Below are 20,297 nucleotides of genomic sequence, written 5' to 3'. Positions count from 1 at the left end.
CAGATGATCTCATCTCACACACAATTTCTCTCTTGCATATATTTGCTTTCATTCTTTTTTCTACTACCCCATGACTGCTGGGCTGTTTTTATTAAACTCCTATACATACTAATATGACTTAACCAGTGAGATACCACCATTTCACACTGGAAACTCACACCCATGTTAAGGAGTATGAATGAATGAGAAAGCCCACCAAAAGAAGTGGATTGTTATTTACATTGCCAACAGAAAAGTAAACAGTAATGATATGTATCATATTTATTCTACTGGAATGGCCACATCCACTTCCTAAAATAAAATAAAATAAGACTCCTAATTACAAGAATCATGAAGGTTACAAGAATTAGTATGAAGTGCAGAATATATGGAATTGCAAGGATGTATATGAATAACAGCATCAAGTAAGAGGGTTTTATAATGTTTTTAACATATAAGTATTTAATGCAGCAAGCATTTACTGAGGTTTCAAAGAAAATCCTAAAATTAATAACTAGGAATGATGCTGATTACAACACTGACTGTGTTTGCTGGACATTCTGGTGGTGCTTATAAAGCCTAGAGGTGGTTAAAAGACTCGAAATTAAATACTAAGAAGGCTACATTACCCACTATCCAAAAAGCAACATCGATATCAGACCTTTTGTTGTTATAATTCAAAACAGCCCAACTTCATTAACACATAACCTGGTTGTATTGGTATTAAAAAAAGGAAGGAGGCGAACACGTAATAGATAATCACTGAAGTATGGGATGAACCAAAGAGAGTCCACCCAAATCGGAAAAGGCTGCAATTCCTATCATGAAACTATAATGGAGAGAGAAGAAACTGGATGATGAGCATGGCTGATGAAGGTTTGAATTCAGATGGCGGCTAACCCTGGGATTCGCTGCCCATGGGCTCCATGTGGCCCTGAAGAGGGCAGTGTTTTCAGAACAGATTGCAGGATTTATCTGCTCAGCTTTCTCCATCCCCGAAAACAGCCTGGCTGCCTTGTAGCTGTCCTTGCTCTCAGATGTACCTTTATCTTCCTTTATGATCAGTAGTCCCAGGAGAGACTTCAGAGAAAATGCTGGCCTCAAGTACTCAAAGTACTCAAGAGTTAAGCCTGGCATTTTTAGAATACCTGCGGGTAGCCTGGCAAATCCAGTATCCCACATTCACCCACCTCTAATGATGATTATTATGCACCAACAGCTGTCTACAGTTCAATGGATGAGGATCTAATTGATCTCATTACCTCCCCCCATATAAAGTGAAGTGTGTTGCCACTCTGTGGGTTTGTGGATCCTATGCTGATTGAGGGCCTTGTGCTGGAGACCTAGAAACAGAGTGTTTGGTAGTGCTGTTAGTTTGCTCTAAGATGGTCGAAATCCACAGAAACAAACATTGTGTAATATGCTGTATAATATAGTACAGTGTGGCTTTTGTCTTACCAGCTTAATATTGAATAGCTCTGATAGCATTCATATGAATATTAATTTTGTAATAAAAAGCAAGAGACTGGTGTATTAGTTATGTGTTCTTTTGTTACTTTTAGTCTTTAATTATTATTATTAACGCTATTATGTCCAATTTCCCCTCACCTCCATCACCCTCACAGTCTCCACTGCAGTGCCCTGTCTCAGGCAGCGAGCTCCTTCTGGAGCCAACAACAATGTTACTCAATTAACCCTCTGGCAGAGGATGCTACAGTATGTAACTGGTGTTGCTTTCTCTCCTACAAGTCTCTGCACATCATTTCCGTCGTGCTCCCGATGATCCGGCTGAGGATCCAAAGCACTGTCTTTGACTCGGATTGCCTGCCCAGCCCCACTGCCTGCTGCCCGGCCCTGCATGTGGTTCTCCATGCAGCAGGTAGAACTGAAATATTTATGCATGTGTGCTTGGGTGAGATGCATCTGTATTTCAGATTTTAAAAGTTGCGTTTTCCAAAAAAAAGAAAAGCCATTTGCAGAAACAAAAGGCCTGAGACTACTTTTAGATGGGGGCAATTCCTCTCTCTTTAATAAAGTTATACCTGATTTATAACAGTATGAGAGGAGATTCTGGCCCATAATATAATATAAAATGCTCAGCTTTATGCAGTTTGCTTATTCATAAAGATTACTCCAATGTCACTGTGGAAAAGATGCAATGAAAAATACCTATTACTCTGCAGCTATGCAACTGCCAAGTCTCTCTTGTTTTTTAAAGAATACCACTGTTCATTTGCTAGTCTACAGTAGATATATTTTTTAAGATAAAAACACTATATTTAATTGGTTATGGATCTTGGTTCTTTTAGCACTACTGGAAATCACACAAAAACACATTAGTACAGAGCAATTAGTGCAATGGCAGTAAACAACTAAGGCACTATTAAGCAGTGGGTGATTAAATAGTATTACTTCTTTATTTTTTTATGACATTAGACTTAGAGAAGATTTTAAACATATGTTCCTGTTAATATCAATGATATGAAGGGCAGGTGTCTAACATTCTTAAGACAGTTGTAGTCAGGGCACTTCAGTTTATAAGAAAGATTTTCTTTTAATAGAAGATCTGTCTCTTTATACGGTATATTGCACTATTTCTTATCTCACTACACTGAGACATTTATACAGTAATATTATTTAATAGGAGTTATGAAATCACGCACTGTTCCTTCAGAAAATAATACCCACATCTCTACCACCAAAGAACAAAGAGCTACCAAACTCCCAAAATAATATGCAATTATTTATATCTGTGCAAAGAACAAATCGGGGACTATTTGACAAATTTACTACAATGGGCCATAACAAACACTGTGATAAGTTAGCTTGAATGGCAGTAACCTTCAGGCAACATAAAAGATGAGAATCTGACCCAAGGACAGAACCCTTGTGGTATACCTTTTTAATCTGCCTAGCCTTCGCAATCTCTCTGGACTCTGTACTTGTTTATAGATCATCCTCATGGTCTGGCACATCTTTTCCTCGGCATCTGATTAAGTTAACAATGTGCTGCTATTTGCATGCAGATTTGCCAGGCCTTTCTCTACAGCTGCTCCCAAAGACTTGGTCTTTCTCTGTAATGTGATAGCACAGCAGTCAGTAAATGCAATCTTTGTCAAACCCAGGTGTGCTCTTGATTTGGTTCTCATTCGTTCCAAGCAATTTTTCTTTCTGTAGCATTTATAAGGCTCTATTATAGTATAGCCACATCTGGAGCTAAAATTCTTCTATTAATTATATACTTTTACCACTATGAAGACAAATTCAGAGACAGCTACTAACATTTTTGTTGTTGTTCTTATTCCCATTTTGATAGCATGTATTTTATTTCTACAGAAATTTAATTTTTAAAGCAGCATTCCTGATTTTTATTTCCATAAAAACAGTATTTGATACTCTAAATATTTGATACTTCTCTTCTAAAATCATGCTATCAATAGCAATATAAAGTATTAAGCTTTAAAATAAACTTTCAGTACTTCATATAAAAATATGATATTATAATGAAGTATCTCTCTTGTTAAAAGAGTTACAATCTACTTGGGAAGGAATTAAAGTGGTTAAACAAGAACAACAAAAAAACTTACTCAGTTCCCTAGTGAACGCTGGTTCACATCACAGAATCACCAAACAATTTGTTCCCTCCACAGTCAAAAAGCAGAAACAAATTTGATCAGCATGGTGACTTAAATGCTGTATTTTCTTTGTGCAATGAGGGTAATTTTTCAAGATCAAGTTTGAAGTAGATTAGTACAGAAATATAAGCGAAGCCTTCACTCTTATCATCTGAGTACGGATAAAGGATGTATTCACCCAAGAGCATTGCAAGTTATTTTCTAAGAGAAATTTTTCCTACTTCTTATTTTTTGTGAGTACAGAAATCATCACAATGAAGGAATAAATGGATACCAGCAAACAGTTCTGACAAGTGAATATTCACTGTGTAAATGTACATTTAAGAGGAAATAGATAGAAATCATATTTCTTAATTTTAAATCTAATTTATGATCTAAAAGGTAACATTTTTTTTCTAGGTAAATACCTGTGCATTAGGTCAGTGTGCTTTTAAATTACAGGAGCACTACAGAGAAATACCAGTCTCCTCAGATGGGGAATGATTTCCACCTGATCGAACCTTTTTTAGGGGGTCTTCTCTAACCCCTGGTCAGCTAAGGTTAACATGCGCACAGTAGTCTGAGATCCTGACTTTAGTATGATTTCTTTTAGAAGGCATAATAAATGACAAACTTTTTTTTTCCTTTATCACATTTCTTCAGTTTTACTTTCACTGTTTTTTGACATGTTTGTATCAAAATAATGTAAATGTGCCATGCCTGTGCAGCTGAATTCATTAAAGCACTGCTGAGTTCTAAACTGTATTCTTTAATAAAATTAAGAATAAAAATATTGAACTAGATTCCTTTTCTCCACACACACAAAGAAAGAAAATATAGCTGTAATGTTCCTCTTGACAGAGTTTTAAAACTGTCCTTTTGAGGAATAAGCTTTTATTTATTTATAGAACATTGTATCTTCCTAAATCACTTCTTTTTCAGATTATTTTGGCTCTATATATGCTCCTGTTCAGGCACATGCAAATATGTGCCCACATGCACATACGTACACATGTACATACACACACAGAATATTGTTTAAAAAAAACAGAAGTAAAACAGAAGCTGTGTAACCAGATTACATTACAGGTTACAGTGGAAATAAATAAAAGAAAATATATTTTGCTTCTGTAGTGTGGTATTTTAGTGGTGCTGGTTTGACTTTTGGCCCACACACATATGCCAATGGCAAGGCTAACTCTAGGGACTAACAAAAAAGAATGTGTGTTCACAGCTGTACAGTACACCAATACAGATTACATGTTTTCAGTGTTGCGGCCACAACAGAATGCTAATTAACATACTGGAGTGATGAGAACGGCTGTAAGGGCCTTATTGTTCCATTATTTCATGCAGCCCAGCTGCCTTTGTTTATGTCACTTATCCTCTCATGCCACAGGTTTTTACTCCAAAAATACTATCCCAATACAACGTTAATATTTAAAAAACAAAGAGGTGGCAGATTGTCATTTTTGTGTCAGTCTCAAACTGCAGAACTGTTAAGCTGTTCTGGTTCGGTATTTAGAAATAATTTAACAGCCATATTCAGACACTGCCTGCATTCTAACATAATGGCTGAATACTTGAACCAAGCAAATGCATAACTATCCTGACATCACTTATGAGATTTAGATTGGTCAGTTAATGGAAGTCTTTACCAGAATCAATACCATAACAGCTTCTTGAAATGAACGTGATTTTTTACACAGAGTGCTGTGAACAATAAGTACAGAAATATCCTACCTTTGTATACAGCACAAAGGAACTGGGATTTGAAATTAAGAAGCAATTACAGTTTTTGCAAAGTAATGTTATAGTTGATTATTAGAAATAAACACATACAAAATAAGCACTTTTTAATAAATAGCTAGAGAATATTAAAATTCCACAATCCTATTATTCCTCTTTTTCCTACTTTTTTAACAGCCATTTTATCTGCTAGCTTGGTTATCATGTTGCTGTTAAGGATTAATATTGATGATTGTTGCCAACAATGGTTAAATATTGCAGAAAAACACTTTTTATGAAAGAGATGTAGCCCTATCTGACTGTAAGGAATATTACTTATGCCTGCTGCTTTGACTTCTTTGATTGATTTATGAAAAAAGCAATGTTAAATACCATTATTATTCTTACTTGTATTACAGTGCTGCCTGCATATCTTAGCTGATATTGGCCAGATTCAGATCAGGAACTATGCACTGTGGCTAAGGAGATGATAACTTCCTAGCATACTAGACAAAACCAGCCACTGTCCTAGGAAAGCTTGCAACTTTCAGCTGGGATCCTGACTGCACTCACATTTCTGAGCAGAGGAATCCACAAACATCACTCCATTGACCCCAGTGAAACCATGCATTGACTATGTTTACTCACAGGGTCAAAGGAACATACAAGGTTTTTGTAGGTTGCAACAAGTGTGCAACTTAATGCAAAAGAGTGTGAAAAACAGAAAAACAAACAAACAAACAAACAAAAAACAGTAGAAGGAAACCAGGACACTGGTGGTGAGAAGCACAATGTACAGCTACCTGGTTACAAATCTAAGTTTCTTTCCCTCACTTACTTGCTATAAACAAAAGGGAAACAGTAATGATAAGGAGGTTTCCAAACAATTTTTTTCCATCAGTAACCTGTAATTGCTGTCAGAACCTGAGCCTGGCTAGAACCTGAAGTGTTAATGGTGCATTACTTCCTCAAATGAAAAAAAGAGATTACAGTTTCAGAAGTTTAACTTTACCAACAAAGAGTCTAAGAGCTAACAAAATACCTGTTACCCAAGATACACCCAGCTTACAAAAACTCTGAAAGTCAGAAGCCTTCCCAAAAGAATGTCATCTCCCTAATCAAAGACATGCTGTTGTTAGTCACAAAACACACCAAAATCCTGAAAACATCCAATTCAGTGAACAAGCCCTAGTTGTTTTTTAATGAGTTTAACTGTTAATCTCAGATAAATGTGGAACTGCTTGAAGTGCCTGTCTTATGTAAGACAGTAATGAGAGGGTTTAATGTTTTCTACAGACTACACAAATTCTAATAGTGAACATGCCACAGGTGTGGTACAATCTAAAATATAGTAGTTTCACAGCTATGACCATTCCCCTACTGTGGACAGAACATAGATTTTTTTAATTGGATCCAGGAGCTAGCAAATTACCCAGCTGCTCTGTGTTTAAGCCCCCAGCTAGTTTATATACCAATAATAATAAACTTTCTATAATAGCAGCTCAATCTATTACAATGTTTCTCACTCAAACTAAAAGTGGGCCACTTCAGCTCTGTTCGTTGATATTACTACACAATTTGTCCCCTCCTAAAACTGTTAAAACATTATGAAAAGATAAAGGTACATGCTTAATTAATGGAGTTTGGGTTTGGTTTGTTTTTCTAGTAGGATGATCAGCTATTTTATGTCACGGGCACACAACAATATCATGTTTGGAATGCATAAGAAAATTGGCAATTTATTCATGCTTATTTACCACAACAAAACAACACATAGACACAGTTACAAAATGAGGTATTGATGATGGCCTCTTAATAAATTTTGCCTGCTATAATTGTATGTACTAAAAAATTTCCCTCCAGATAATCCCATTCATGCATTTATTTTTTTTAATAGTATATAATTCTGACATCAACTAAATAGTTTACTGTATGTAGTAGGTGTGTTGGTGGAACTGTGATAGTCTATTCTAAGAATGACAAGTGTTAGACAGAGATGTGATAGTTTTTTTCTCATACCAGTTAATATGGGGGGGGAAGGAAAGGGACCAGTAAAATGATTCTTTGCTCTAAATCTTACCTATTTTTTCCCTGCAGAGATATCTGTTGGTCTACTGAAATGTTACATCTGTACACTATAAAAATCATTACAAAATTAACACTTTAAAATCCACAACACTAAAGCTTACATTGGGACTTCCTTGAAGAGAAGAAAAAAACTGCCACTACTTCAGCAGGACTGGACTGTATCCATAGACTCTTAGCTTTAGGTGAATGGACTTCTTTCAAACTTAGTTTATGAAACTACTCAAATTAACTTCTTGTAGCTTAGGCTGATAAAAATAACAGCAACAAGGCACTAAAACCCTAATAAACTGATTATAAAGTCACATAAATGGATATTCATATAGCTGCTGGGCATAGTGCGTAAGTAACTTCAGGTGCAAACCATAAAATACTGTGGTGTGTATGCAAGCACAAGCAACTACAAGAAAAGAGTTGTCACATTTCAAAATTATATATCCTTTCTGTATTTAATTATTCCCATCCTAATTGTAGACTTAAAGTCACTCTTAAAGCTGAATTTACTGAAGCCTAAGAATTTTGTAACAGTGGTTCCAATTCTGCAAGGAATTCTCACCAATTTTACACAAGAATTGCAAGACTCTCCTACATTATTTATCCACATCAGATACAGCATCCTTACTCTACAAATAGACATTTTCAAAATGTCCCTCAGTAAAGGGTATTTCTGTTCTCACAGTCACTCCCAGACAATCCTTAGAACGAAGAAGCCTTGAAAACCCCATTTGCAGGTGAACCAGTCTAGGTGTTATATAGCTGTCACAAGGCTGATAGCTTATTGTACAGAGATCATACCTTCCCACAGAAAACCCCATGGGAAAAGCTCAGAGGGAAAGAAATCCTGGTGTGACCCATCCAACTGAGCAGGGCAGTCGTTGCCTTCTGCTGAGAGGGTTGACCTGGCAGCTCTTGCAGGCCTGTCCGCATGGAACTGACCCCCAGTTCTCCTCCCTCTTCCATCCCACCTTCTCTCTCTCCCCACCACCAAAAGACCTTCACATGTCTCTCGTACCCAAGTCCACAGTGTGCCCCCTGCCCTGTGCAATCACATGCCCCACAGAGCAGACAACCTGGTCTAGGACAAGCCAACCACCTCGATCGTACACATGGTCATGGAGCAGGAAACTGGCCTGGGGGCAGCACAAAGGTGCTCCCCTGGAAAGCATAGCCTCCAGCAACAGCCTAGCATGATGGCCCTCTCCTCACCAGCAAAATGTATAGCTGTCCCACAAGGAAATCAGATAGCAAGTCAAGGACATCTGCAAAGGGGCTGTGTGCCTCCACACAAACTCTAATCCAATTACAGTCATGCTTTCATGGATTCTTATGAGGCTCCAAGAAAAAGATGGCTTATGGTTTGAGCTTCATTCCTTTTTCCTGGTCTTTGTGGATGAGAGGCTGAAGATTTGCAGCTTCCTATAGTTCCCTGCTCATCCATCCCTACCTGCCAGCCTCGTCTCCTTCCCCTCACAGTGCTCCATAATCAATCAGTTCTTCAGATGCTTGCCAGAGATCTACTTTGTTCTGTATCCAATTTCAAGTGCCGATACATAATAAGAATTTCACTCCCATGTCTGTGCCTTCTGCCTGGGAAATTTATCCTTCATACCATTATCTTTCTGTACCATCCTCAGACTATGGAAAGGTTTCCACAGTAGTCCAGAAAAATAGAGCTTGCTAAAGAAAGTGGACCCTCCATCTGCAGGGAGAAGCTTCCCTATATCACAATTTCCCCTCTCCGAGGAAAAGCTTGTGTTTAAGGACAGGATTTAGAGACTTAAAAGTTATATAATATGGAGCAGTTTAAATCTTTCACAGAAAACCCCGAGGCGAAGGGAAAGTCAGAGCTGGATTTGGTAACTGAGGAAGCGTTCTGACCAGGCTTACCATCCCCTGGATCACCCTTGTCAGATGTGTACTTTCCACTTTGAATCAAAGGAAATATGATGACTTCATCTCTTTCATACCTTTTGCTTAAGATTTGAGGGATTTGTTTGGTTGTTTTTTTATTTGTTATTTTTCCCCTTTACAGTTTACTTAAATTTTACTTAAGTTCAGGAGAACGTAAAGGTCTACAGAAGTCCAGTGATTTTGGCACGAACTCAGGAATACCACAGTGCTGAATTCACACGGCTGTAGTTCAACCATTGATGTCCAAAGCCACATTCCCTCTAGCCAACCAAGTTTTTTCCAGTGCTCATAGCACACTCAAAGCATGCAGCATTAATCAACTAATGTAAACCGCGTTATGCCTTATTATATTACAGACTCTGGATTTCTGTGTTTGGTGGGATGATCCAGTTGTTTCAGAGGCACATTTTTAAAGAAAACTCTGCTCCAGAGTGGATTTGTGAATTGACAAGCAAAAAGAATGCATCAGTCTTTCAAATTGACCCACTGGCATTACCAAAACATTGTCATTTAATGTATGTGAAGTTATACTTTCAAATATTCAGATATAACTGAGTGCTCAAATCACTTATTTGAAGAACAACAAAATAATATGAAATAATAATAATTATAGCAATAACTGCTTAGTATTTGTATGATAAAAGTGCTGAAAAGACATTAACTAATTAGTGCTCACAACACCCATGTGAGGCAGGAAAGTATAATTATCCACATGCTACAGATGGAAAACTGACAATGTGGAGTTACCTGCCTTTCTGAGACATGCATAAGGGGATAATCACCTAATGCAAGTTCATCAAAAACCCTACAGAGAAAGCACAAGTACAGTGGTCACACAGGTTCACTTTGCTCTGTGTGAGCTCTGATGCAGCAAGCACGTATCCCAGAGAGCTGCAGCGTGGAGAGGTGTGGGACAGACATATATACCTGGCACCTACAAACCCTGCACAGAGGAGACGGAGATGGCTGCAGAGATCATTAAAGGCAGCCTGATTATTTGAGCTTGACACTTTTTTCTAGAACATCACTCAGTGATTGGGTAGCAGAGCCAGGACAGGAAGCCAAGTGGCTTTTGCAGGAGGAAGACACATGTACTCAATCCAATTGAATGTACAGCTTTTGCAGCACAACCTTTCACCAAATACTTAAGATTCAAATTAAACACTTAGGGTTTCCTAAACTTTCTTGCATCCCTTTTTCTATTCAGACAGGCTGGATTCTTTGCACATGGTGCATTCTAACAATAGCTCACTTAGCTGATTTTTTTTCCTCTAAGACTGTTAGCTCAATTTTGTACAACCAAGAGGTTTGGGCGACTTGCATAATGTGTGGATAAAACTACTGCTACCAATCACAGTCAGAGGCTGATCAAAGCCAACATTCATTAACTTTGAGCACAAAATTGTCTGAATCCATCAGTAACTGCAATGGTGCCTAATTAGAGAAGGCATCGCCTATTTCAAAAGCCATGCTGGACCATTGAGCAGTAGAGAAAAGTAAAGAGCAGCAAAATCTCATATGAAGGAATTAAAAAAGCACAGCAATTTCACTCTTTATGCATGGCATAAGTTATTATCTCAAACGGTGACATTGATAATAAGGGCCTTTATTTAGAGAGTGCTGAGCTTCAGCAGTTCCCATTCACTTTAGGTAGAAATGAGGGTGCTCAGCAAGACTGGGAAAAAAAAAAAAAAAAAAAAAAAGAAAAACAGTGACCAGCAAAACATTCTGGTGTGTGGTCCAGGAAGCTGGAGAGTGCCTGGAGAAAAAGGAAGAGCCATAATTAAATACAACCCTAATGGAACATGGACAGCCAGGATCCTGTGCTCTCCCTGGTAGCACTTTTGCCAGAGTGAAACGTAGCAACAATAATCTAAGCTTTATTCAGTCTAGTCCTCTTCAACATAAATAGTCTAGGAAAAATAAGTGAAATTATCAGCCCCTGAAAAGAAACTGCATTGACTGGAACCTACACAAAGTTTTACTTTGTAACAGAAATGAAGAGATAGAGAACTTTTTCTCATACATTTGTTGACGTTGGAAACGTTTCTTTGCTGTCTGATGCTCCTGCCCTTTTGCATTTGATCTTTGAGTATTGCAGCAGACTCTCCAGCAAGAACATTTATGCAGAAAAACAAGGAGCTTCAGTGACTGCCAAAGTAAATGTGAGCTGTACGTTCAGCTCTAACAGCGAAACATGGTCATTCCTAATGGCTTGGGTGATGCAACAGGCTGGCAGTGAGGCCATGTGAAATCCCACCTGACTGCTAGCAGAGGATTCAGTGGGTGTCGTGGAGCAGGTGGCACACTATCCTTGCGGGGCAAGGAGGTTGGAACACGCTGGCAGAGGAACCACCTTCTCCTGAGGTGACCAGGAGCTCCGCCGTCACTCAACAGAGACAGGAACACGTCCAGTGTGCACGGGCTCCAACTCAGAGGAAGAAATTCAGAAGCACCCAAAGCTGGGAAGAAGGCATGAGCTGTTATTTTATTGTCTTCATCACTAATCAAGCAAAACCCCAAGGAGGAGCAGAGTTTTTAGTCTATTTAGTAGAGATTTTCTTTTAGAGAATATTAGGATAGGCATCTGCTTCCAGTTATGTCTATCAGCCAACGAAGAAACGCAGACATCAGTACATGACCCCCGCAACTCATCAACATTGTGAATATTTACAACAAACTGTTTACAATGCAAACAATCAGCAGCCCAAGCATTACTCCATGAAGAACACTGCAAATGATTTTGAGCAACAAAGCAACATGAGAAAATGCCTATCTGCTCCCAGACAATTTGTGAACAAAATAAATTATTCCCAAAACTCACATATTTTCAGGTCTTTTAGGATCTTTGCCATTGAAGTCAATGACAGTTTAGCCCTCAACTTTTACACAACAAAACACACACTATTTAACAGAAAAACATACTCTCAATTTTTAAAATAAATTTGACTCTTACAATCCATCCCAGAAGAAGCCTACCATTAACAACCACATACAGACCACCAGGAGCCCTGCTTAGGAAGATTTTGCCTTTCTCAGACCAATAAGTCTAAAATATTTTGCAAAGACTTGAAATTCCTACATAATCTGATTTACTTATTTTTAATTACAGCCTGAAATTAAATATTTTTATAATCTACAGACTACAGGAAAGACTGGAATCAAATTTTCAAGCAAATTCAGAATCCAACATCACTCTTCCCTTGCATAGGCAATGAAATTTATAAATCATACAAATTCAGTCAACTTCGTCTTGTACTTAAGATGTAGGTCTGACTGAAATTCCAAAGAAACTTGGGCACTGAATGCAGTCAACTAGAAATTGTGGTTAGGCAAGTTCCATACTGAAGTAACACATAATTTTTGCTGTTTCTAGCATCTCTCTGTTGCTGTCTCCTGAACAAGTCAACACCGAGCTCTACATGAACATCTGCTGCCCAACCAGAGTCACACCAGACAACATTACCAACAGCTTGGAATTTTAGAACCTTTCTTTTTCATTTTTCAGTAGAATCAATGTGGCTTCTACCCTCAGTACAGCAAGCATGGCCTGTAGACAGTAGTCCTTCCAGGCAAGCCACATTATCCAATTTGTTTACATGTGCCAGTGGCCAAAGAATATGATGACATTAAGACTCATGACAAAGCCGAAATAGTAGAAAAGTAAACCTGAAAATCAGGAATCCATAGCTTCTTTAGCACACATAGCAGATTAACTCACTTTCCGTCCCCCCTCTATCTCTAATGTCAATTTTTTAGTGACAGCATGAATAACACACTTGTCCATGAGACAGAGACATACGATGAATGGCATCTTAAAGTTCTGTCCACCTATCTACATATATTGTGGTCTCTCATCTAAGTGAAATGAGGAACAACTGTAAAGCAGCCATATTCTGCCTCACATGCTTTATTCTAGAGAGTCAGCTTGATTTGTATTCACTGACAAATAAAAGCATAAGTGCAAAAGAAAGGTACATTAAAAATGTTGACAGCCTAGTTGAGGTTATCCATTTAAATACCATGAGAACTCATTTCTTCCTGCTCCTCCTAATACCAACCCTGAGAAAGCTGTCCAATTATAAGCCATTTGAAGAAAAAAAAAAGAAAAAAAAAAAAAAAGTTCTTACATAAAAACTGATCAAGCTCCAGTTAACTGAAAGAATATAGTGTTCAGGTTTATGCTCACAAAAAAAATACAAAAATACAGAAATGGCATTATTACAGAGAGCCAAAGATAGCCACATAAGCACACACACAAAAAGACTTTTGTATGTTATGCCCTGTATAGTGAGAAGGGTTAAATTTATGTTCCATTACTAGCCTCCCCCCTATCCCCCTCCCCTTTTTTTTTGGTTTCATCTTCTCAGTAAAACACATAACTTAAAATGAAATCAAATATTAAAAATGACAGACTATATAAGTGCCGTGAGTAACTTCAGGTCACGGAGGGAGGGAAATGCAGGCAAGTTGTCAGGCACTATCTGTCAGAGTGAATTAGAAACAATCAACAGAGACTGAAAGGGAAGGTGATTGTTATTAAGCAGCAGGGCTGTGAGCAAGCTACCCAGATGTGGTCATGCATATAAAGAACAGGAAACAGCAGTTTAATTCAGGAAGCACTGGCGAATAGGGCAGCACAAAGGATAAAAGTCCTTTGTCGCTAATAAGCTGGAAGTTACTTTGATAACAGCAGGGTTAGACTCTAGAATAAAACACATTTCTTTCACTACCATACACCATTAATATCACAGAACTGTGGTAGAAAGAAATGCACTGCACAAGTAAAGATTAGTTGCAGGGCCTCAACATCAACAGCAACACAATGTCTGAGCTCATATTATCAATTAGGTAAACTCTTTTGACTACTTCTGAAGAATGGGGTTAATGACTCAAACACAAAATGCCAAGGTTCCAAAAACATGATTTTGCAAAATAAAAATAATAAGGACACTATTGTTTCAAAAGTGCTACAACTGAATGGTTTTGTGTTGTGTTTTTCCTTTTTAGCCCATGGGAAAGGTGAATAATTGGTAGCAGTCTAAATATAATGAAGTCCATTTATGCAGTGACTAAAAATAATTTTACAAGCAGACAAGGCTTGATTTCATTAAAAAAAAATTACTTATGTAGGCATTCTGCAATTATTCTGCAGTACTTTCATGGCAAGAGTTTGACAGCAGTTGTGCAAATAATATAGAGATTACAGAAATAAAAACAAATGCCATTACACACAAAAAATCCAAGTTACATGTGAATGGGATTAAACAAGTGTGAGTGGGAGTGGGATTAAGCAAGTGTGTTGGCATGAACAAAATCTGAAGCCTGAATCTAAAAGAAAATAACTCTTCTGCCCCAAAGCTGTCCTACAGACTTTAAAAACCTGAATGATTCTGTATTTCACTCCCTATTAAGAGAAGGTGCTGAGCAGACTCTGGAGAAAATTCTGGGAGCCCTCAAAGGCTCTGTGCAGCACTTCTAGATTGAGTTACACAATAACGAACATACTGAAGTGGGACTTCACAGGCCATGTGCCAGCTCTCTGAACAAGAGTGAATTTTATTCTTATATGAACTTCAGCCTAAGAGTTCAAATAGAAATTAAATGGTGTATGGGGCATCATGAAGTCTGGAGATCAGTCCTAATACATGAATATGCAGGCTAAATATACATGCTGTTGCAAAAATAAGCTTGTCAGCCATATTTCTGTTTCCTTTTCTTCTTCACACCCTCAGACTCTCCAGAGGTACACCTGATTTCTAAATTTATTTTTGTTTTTTTGAAGTGGTCTTTTCCTGAAGAAGGACGATTACATATCAGGAGATATTATTCATTTGATACTGGCCCAGTTAGGACAAATGTAAATCCCTGCTGTACCTGAACTCATAAAGGTCTGATAGGACAGGTAAAGATACCTACTAACTCACTTCACAAAGTATCTTAGGGCAAAGCTGAGATTCTTCCTTGGCTGTTCCTGACAGACTGACGAGCAAATTTAGGTGGTAATCTGAGATCTGGGAAACCTTTCTGACTGGACAACAGTCAAAAACTATGAATTGTCCATTCAGGTCATACTCTTCTGCTTTGTAAAATTAGTAGTCCAGGTAGAAAAGGGATGCATTGGCTCCATTCTCAGTAACCTTCTCCAGGTTTCCTCCTATGAACCTCTTTACACGGAGGATATTCTCCCAACAGAAGTCATGAGAAGTCATTTCTCTTCCCACCTGAGAAACTTCCTTCACCAAAGAATGAAGAACTCCTACGACTCCTCACAGGAGGAGAGATATGGTACCAGGTTTGCAGTTAGCAGTTCATTATAGGTCGCTCAGTTACATGACCCAAACCTGCCAAACCTAATGAAGCGATCTACTAACCTCTAAATCCCACAACAAGCAGGTGATCTGCATATGTCCAGCACGTCTGATGCATTCCAGACATGTTGGGTTTACTATGCATACACAGACAGCTCTATTTAGCATGTGCAACGAGGCTGACATAGCTGGGATGCAAAGCATTTGTTGCATACTTACACATCAGTCACACATGCACAGCCACTTTGAAAAGAGATGTATCAGACCTGCCAGTGTGGGGTATATCTGAGGATTCTCACCTCCACAAGCACCTGGGTAGATACAGGCTGTTTCTCAAAACAAAACAAAAGGCTACCTTCTGTGATAAGACTCTTAATTTTTCTATGCTAATGAATCACAGAATCACAGAATCGTCTAGGTTGGAAGAGACCTCCAAGATCACCTAGTCCTACCTCTGACCTAACACTAACCAGACATCAACTAAACCATCTCACTGAGCTCTACATCTAAACATCTTTTAAAGACCTCCAGGGATGGTGACTCAATCACTTCCCTGAGCAGCCCGTTCCAATGTCTAACAACCCTTTCGGTAAAGAAGTTCTTCCTAACATCCAACCTAAACCTCCCCTGGCGCAACTTTAGCCCTTTCCCCCTCGTCCTGTCACCAGGCACGTGGGAGAATAGACCAACCCCCACCTCACTACAGCCTCCTTTAAGGTATCTGTAGAGAGCAATAAGGTCACCCTGAGCCTCCTTTTCTCCAGCTGAAAAATCCCAGCTCCCTCAGCCACTCCTCATAAGATTTGTTCTCCAGACCCCTCACCAGCTTCGAGGTGCCCCAAACTGAACACAGTACTCAAGGTGCGGCCTCACCAGAACTGAGTACAGGGGGACAATCACTTCCCTAGCCCTGCTGGCCACACTGCTTCTTATGCAAGCCAGGATGCTGTTGGCCTTCTTGGCCACCTGAGCACACTGCTGGCTCATATTCAGCCAGCTATCAACCATCACTCCCAGGTCCTTCTCTGCCAGGCAGCTTTCTAACCACTCATCTCCCAGCCTGTAGCTCTGCTTGGGGTTATTGTGCCCCAGGTGCAGGACCCGGCACTTGGCCTTGTTGAACTTCATACAGTTGACCTCAGCCCACCGGTGCAGCCTATCCAGATCCTCCTGCAGAGCCTTCCTACCCTCGAGCAGATCGACACACGCACCTAACTTGGTGTCATCTGCAAACTTACTGAGGGTGCACTCGATCCCCTCATCCAGATCACTGATGAAGATATTAAAGAGGACCGGCCCAAGCACCGAGCCCTGGGGGACGCCACTAGTGACTGGCCTCCAGCTGGATTTGACTCCATTCACCACGACTCTTCGGGCCCGGCTATCCAGCCAGTTTTTAACCCAACGAAGCGTACGCCAGTCCAAGCCATGAGCAGCCAATAGTATATGAGCCAATGAGTATAGTACAAGAGGCAAAGCCTACTACTCTGAGACCATGCAAAGTTCTCGGAGTTATCGTGTTCAAAATCAGCTCAACAGTACATATATATAGTAATATCCTAAAACTATATTTAAAGTAAAATAAAATTATAATGTACTTCACAAACATTTCTGAAGACTACAAATCAGGCTCAATCTAAACAAGCCATATATGACAGCTAGGAATTTATAAATGATACCACACATCAGTAAACTAAACACTTAAGCAGTAATTTAAAAGACAGAATATAATTCCAAATTTTAGAAATAAATCCAGTAGGTTCCATTATATTACATACTAACAAAATAAATATTTTAATATACTGTAAAATGTATGTGTTCAATGACTCGTGTTAGCTTTGTGTGCTGTGGACAACTGTCTTAACAATGTTTATACAGTCATAACTAAGTTCTTAATTTAACACCCCATTAAGATGAGGTGAAAGGATTCACACCTCTGCCAGTACCATTGTCTCAAGTCCACCTCCATCTGGGTACAGATTCAACAAGACAGCATTCCTCCACTTTGCAACGCTTTCAGCCTGGAAGAGTAAACCACTTGTTTCTCTTTGCCCATGCACATACAACCAAATGTGCAGGTGTACATGCCAGTGTATTTTTTTAACAGCAAAACACTCACTACTCACTAACATGCAGTAAATACAGAATGAGTTCGGTAACAGGATTTTCATTATCTAGAGGCATTTCTGAAGAGTGAAATTCAGCTTCTTAATGTACATCTAAGTAAAGAAAGGTATCCGAAGTTAAAGGCAAAACTTTTGTTAAAACTAAGACCAGGATGTCCTAAATTTTACCAAGATAAAACATGTATGCACGTAAAATGAAATTTTACCCATGGATAAATTAATACGTGTGGATTTCTAGTTGCCTCACTCTGCCACCAAACCTTTCCAGTTTGTAGGTAGAAGTGGGTATTTAAAATACAGCAACCTCAGAGACAAGCCAAAAGCTTCCACATGCCCTTGGGTTCTCAGTAATGAAGACAGTTCCATAAGATACAGAACAACTTTTTCTCTCCCTGATATCACTAAGATCTGTTGATATTCCACACCTATCCTGATGGGGTCTTCAGAAAAGGCACTTCTGCACTAAAGATAAATCCTACCCCATTTCTGACACTGGACGTCTTCTGACATAGCCATAATTTAGTTGCCTACAGCTGCTGTGAAAGGCAGGAAACAAAAAGTTGCATATCCACTTTGCAAAGTGGAATCCCATGACGCAAAGGCTTCTTGTGCATCAGTGTGTCATCAGCCCAGAGGGTCCACTGTCACAAGTATCTTCTAGTCCTACGTTCTGGGTAAAGCCCCAGAACTTCCTGCACTCCAGAGACACAGCAGCCATGGGGAAGGAGGCCAAAAGGTCCAGGAGAAGGGTTCTCCCCTCCCTACTCCTGCAGCTCTCTGTTCACAGGCTCTGCAATTGAGCATGAGAATTTTGACTTCCACGTAACGTGGGAAAGTTGTCTCCTGTACTAATTTTTCCTCTTCCAAATGCAGAAACCTCAGAGCATTAACAGTGCACAGGTGATGGTTCTATGCAGAAGAATACTAGATTTTGCTTCTTTGCCTGGGTCTCAGAAAATCTAGATTGTTGAGAAGCTTGTTACTGAATCAGGCACTTATTGTATGTACAGATTACATAAGCAAGAAGGTCAATTTTGTTTCAAACCTATATGAATATGGTTCTGGGACTGAATTAACTACTGATTGAAAAGTTGCACATTTTTAGCTAGCTAATCATATTTTATCTCACTGCACACAGACAGTAGTGCAATGAAATTAGGTGTTTGTTTGTACATTTGGGAAAATGTTTTAACTTAAAGACTATGGAAAAAATAATGTCTGTCCAGGTGACATTGCTGGGGTAAAAATAATCAGATGATAACAACTGAGCATAGCTCAACAGAAACTAATAGTTGATTTCTCCTGGTTTTTGACTATGGTTTCCCTTTCTGTAAAGCATGATTACCTTTCCTCCATTATAAATTTACAGTTTTAAGGCATAGCTTTATTTGTCATAGCATAAAAACAGTTCCAGGATCTAGTGTTGCATGTGCTTACCTAGGATAGAAATACAAATGCAAATGTTTTAGCAAGCTTGTCTCATATCAACTAACTGGCAAGAATACACACAGTAACAGTACTGCTTATGTAAAGAAGATATGATATTTTACATATTTTCAAAATACGTATTATCTGGTCATATTTGTCTATGACATTTGAATCCTACCTATAATATGAACTGCTATTTCCTTAAGAAAGACATAGTTGTTAAAAGGTATCAAAGAAATATTTGTCTGTGGCAGGAGGAGGTACTTCTACAATCTCTTATTGTTCTATCATATCTAATCCTCAGAACCGGTGCCCATAATGATTCCCAACTGGTAGATGAACTACTTTGAACATCCCTGAAGCAGAATTACTACCCACTAATGTATCAGCTAAATGTTAGAAGACTCCTAACTCCCCCATCTGTGTTTTACCTCTCCAGAGGGTAAATACATTGAACAGTGATTCCCTTGCCTGGCACACACTTTCTAAACCTTACTGGCAACTGTTGTGATTTCCAGTCCAAGCAGCTCTGCAGTCAAAATCACCAGTTTTATATGCTGCAGGGAACTAAACACCTACCTTATTAAAATACTGCCCTCAAAACACCTTTTAGTTCTGTATTACCACTGTAATTGTTACCAATTGTTACCAATGTAATGCTGATAATATTATGGATTACAGCTAATGTCAGACTACTGAATTAGCATGTGAGTATCTTTTATAGTTAAATTCAGAAAAATTATTAGAATTAGGATTAATGGCAGATTTATTTTAAGAGAAAGAGTCTACAAAAACTAACTAGAAGCAGTGTGCATTTTCTGGGCTTAGTGAAAGAAATTGAAAATAAATAAATAAATACAGCAAAACGTTCTACCTGTTCTAATACTGTTCTACCTGTTGAAAACTAATCAAATAGCCCTGACTCATGTAACTAGAGCTTATTCATGACTGGTTATGCACAAGATAATAGAACTATCTATGCAACTAAAGGCCACAGGATCAGGTCTGAAGGACAAATATATGATAATTCTGCTCTTCATGTCATTTGCAGTTTAGCCACCTCCTTCTACTTTTTCTCATTACAGGCAACTTGCCTTTATTTTTCTTCAGTGTCC

General features: G+C 38.7%; 1 protein-coding gene across 22 annotated transcripts in view; it reads right to left on the bottom strand.

The window, feature by feature from the left end:
• The window catches only part of ZNF536 (zinc finger protein 536), a 347,101-nt gene that overhangs the window by 212,226 nt on the left and 114,578 nt on the right, over nt 1-20,297 (bottom strand). For 2 of the 22 annotated variants that reach the window (XM_021272911.4, XM_021272922.3), the window contains exon 1: nt 1,023-1,146. The exons of the other annotated variants lie outside the window; for them this stretch is intronic. In XM_021272911.4, the coding sequence (XP_021128586.3) occupies nt 1,023-1,116 (94 nt within the window). In that variant the 5' untranslated portion in view covers nt 1,117-1,146. Of the gene's footprint in view, nt 1-1,022; nt 1,147-20,297 lie in introns of those variants that run through there. 22 annotated transcript variants of the gene reach the window in all.

Source organism: Anas platyrhynchos, chromosome 12 (genome assembly GCF_047663525.1).
Source record: "Anas platyrhynchos isolate ZD024472 breed Pekin duck chromosome 12, IASCAAS_PekinDuck_T2T, whole genome shotgun sequence".
Taxonomy (NCBI): domain Eukaryota; kingdom Metazoa; phylum Chordata; class Aves; order Anseriformes; family Anatidae; genus Anas; species Anas platyrhynchos.
Note: the sequence above shows the minus strand (reverse complement) of the source record. Positions and strands in the feature narration are given on the sequence as shown.